The sequence below is a fragment of the Sinocyclocheilus anshuiensis genome, unplaced genomic scaffold, assembly GCF_001515605.1.
Source record: "Sinocyclocheilus anshuiensis isolate Anshui unplaced genomic scaffold, SAMN03320099.WGS_v1.1 C32491808, whole genome shotgun sequence".
Taxonomy (NCBI): Eukaryota; Metazoa; Chordata; class Actinopteri; order Cypriniformes; family Cyprinidae; genus Sinocyclocheilus; species Sinocyclocheilus anshuiensis.
In genome coordinates, this window is record NW_015617125.1 from 1 (window position 1) to 1,038 (window position 1,038).

Consider the following 1,038-nt stretch of genomic DNA (forward strand, 5'->3'; position numbering starts at 1 on the left):
AATCTTATTGGGTGACATTCCTCTGATCGCTACAACAGACAGTCTGTGTTTATCAACAAACACTTCACACAGAGATCTCAGAGAAACCTGACTCCCTCTGTGGGTTTCAGTTTTCATTACAAAACCATGTTACCTAATACTGAACGAGACAGTGAGCCACCTGCTGCACAGAATTGCTCATTACAACATAAATCACAAGCACCCAGAGCAGATTGGTGATATAAAATTATTAGTTTCAATTCTAGTAATTATAATAACCCTGGTAATAAGTGACTGTATTTGTGTTGTAGATCATTGAGGCCTTCTACAATGAGACATGGACTGATCGATATAATGACAACATCCCTAAAACAACCATGACTACCCTGTGGTCTCTGTCTGTGGCCATCTTCTCTGTGGGTGGCATTATTGGATCCTTCTCCGTCGGGCTGTTTGTTAACCGCTTTGGAAGGTGAAATACAGTTGTAGCCATTGATATGTTTTTAACATTATGGCACCACCATCTTTTACATTATTTAATTCCTTGGATACTATTCAGTCCTTGTTTCTGATGGTAATTGGATGATTTTAATGTTTGATTATAAAACTCTTCCTATTTTTCTCATTTCAGGAGGAACTCCATGCTCATGGCTAATGTCCTGGCTTTCATCGCTGCAGCACTGATGGGCTTCTCTAAGATGGGGGCATCCTGGGAGATGCTCATTAGTGGACGGTTTGTGGTGGGCCTTTACTCTGGTCTGTCCACTGGTTTTGTGCCCATGTATGTGGGTGAAGTGGCCCCCACAGCCCTCAGAGGAGCCCTGGGCACTCTTCACCAGCTGGGCATCGTTATTGGCATCCTCATGGCTCAGGTACATACATACTCGGGACATTTTTGCCATTTCAGTCACCATTTGGCTATTTCTATATATTTATGTGTTGCTTTGTGTATTGTAGATCTTTGGTATGGAAGCAATCATGGGAAATGCCACCATGTGGCCATTCCTCCTTGGCTTCACCTTTATCCCAGCCCTGCTGCAGTGCTGTTTACTGCCCTTC

The 1,038-nt window shown here is 43.2% G+C and overlaps 1 protein-coding gene across 1 annotated transcript; it reads left to right on the forward strand.

Moving 5' to 3' along the window:
• Positions 1-128: 128 nt before the first annotated feature.
• LOC107682692 (solute carrier family 2, facilitated glucose transporter member 1-like) lies at positions 129-1,035 on the forward strand (the record flags this gene model as incomplete). The annotated part of the gene is made up of 3 exons (XM_016478859.1): positions 129-451; positions 611-851; positions 937-1,035. Coding segments are annotated over exons 1-3 (435 nt in total), but the record flags the coding sequence as incomplete, so codon positions are not given.
• Between the last annotated feature and the right edge of the window lie 3 nt (positions 1,036-1,038).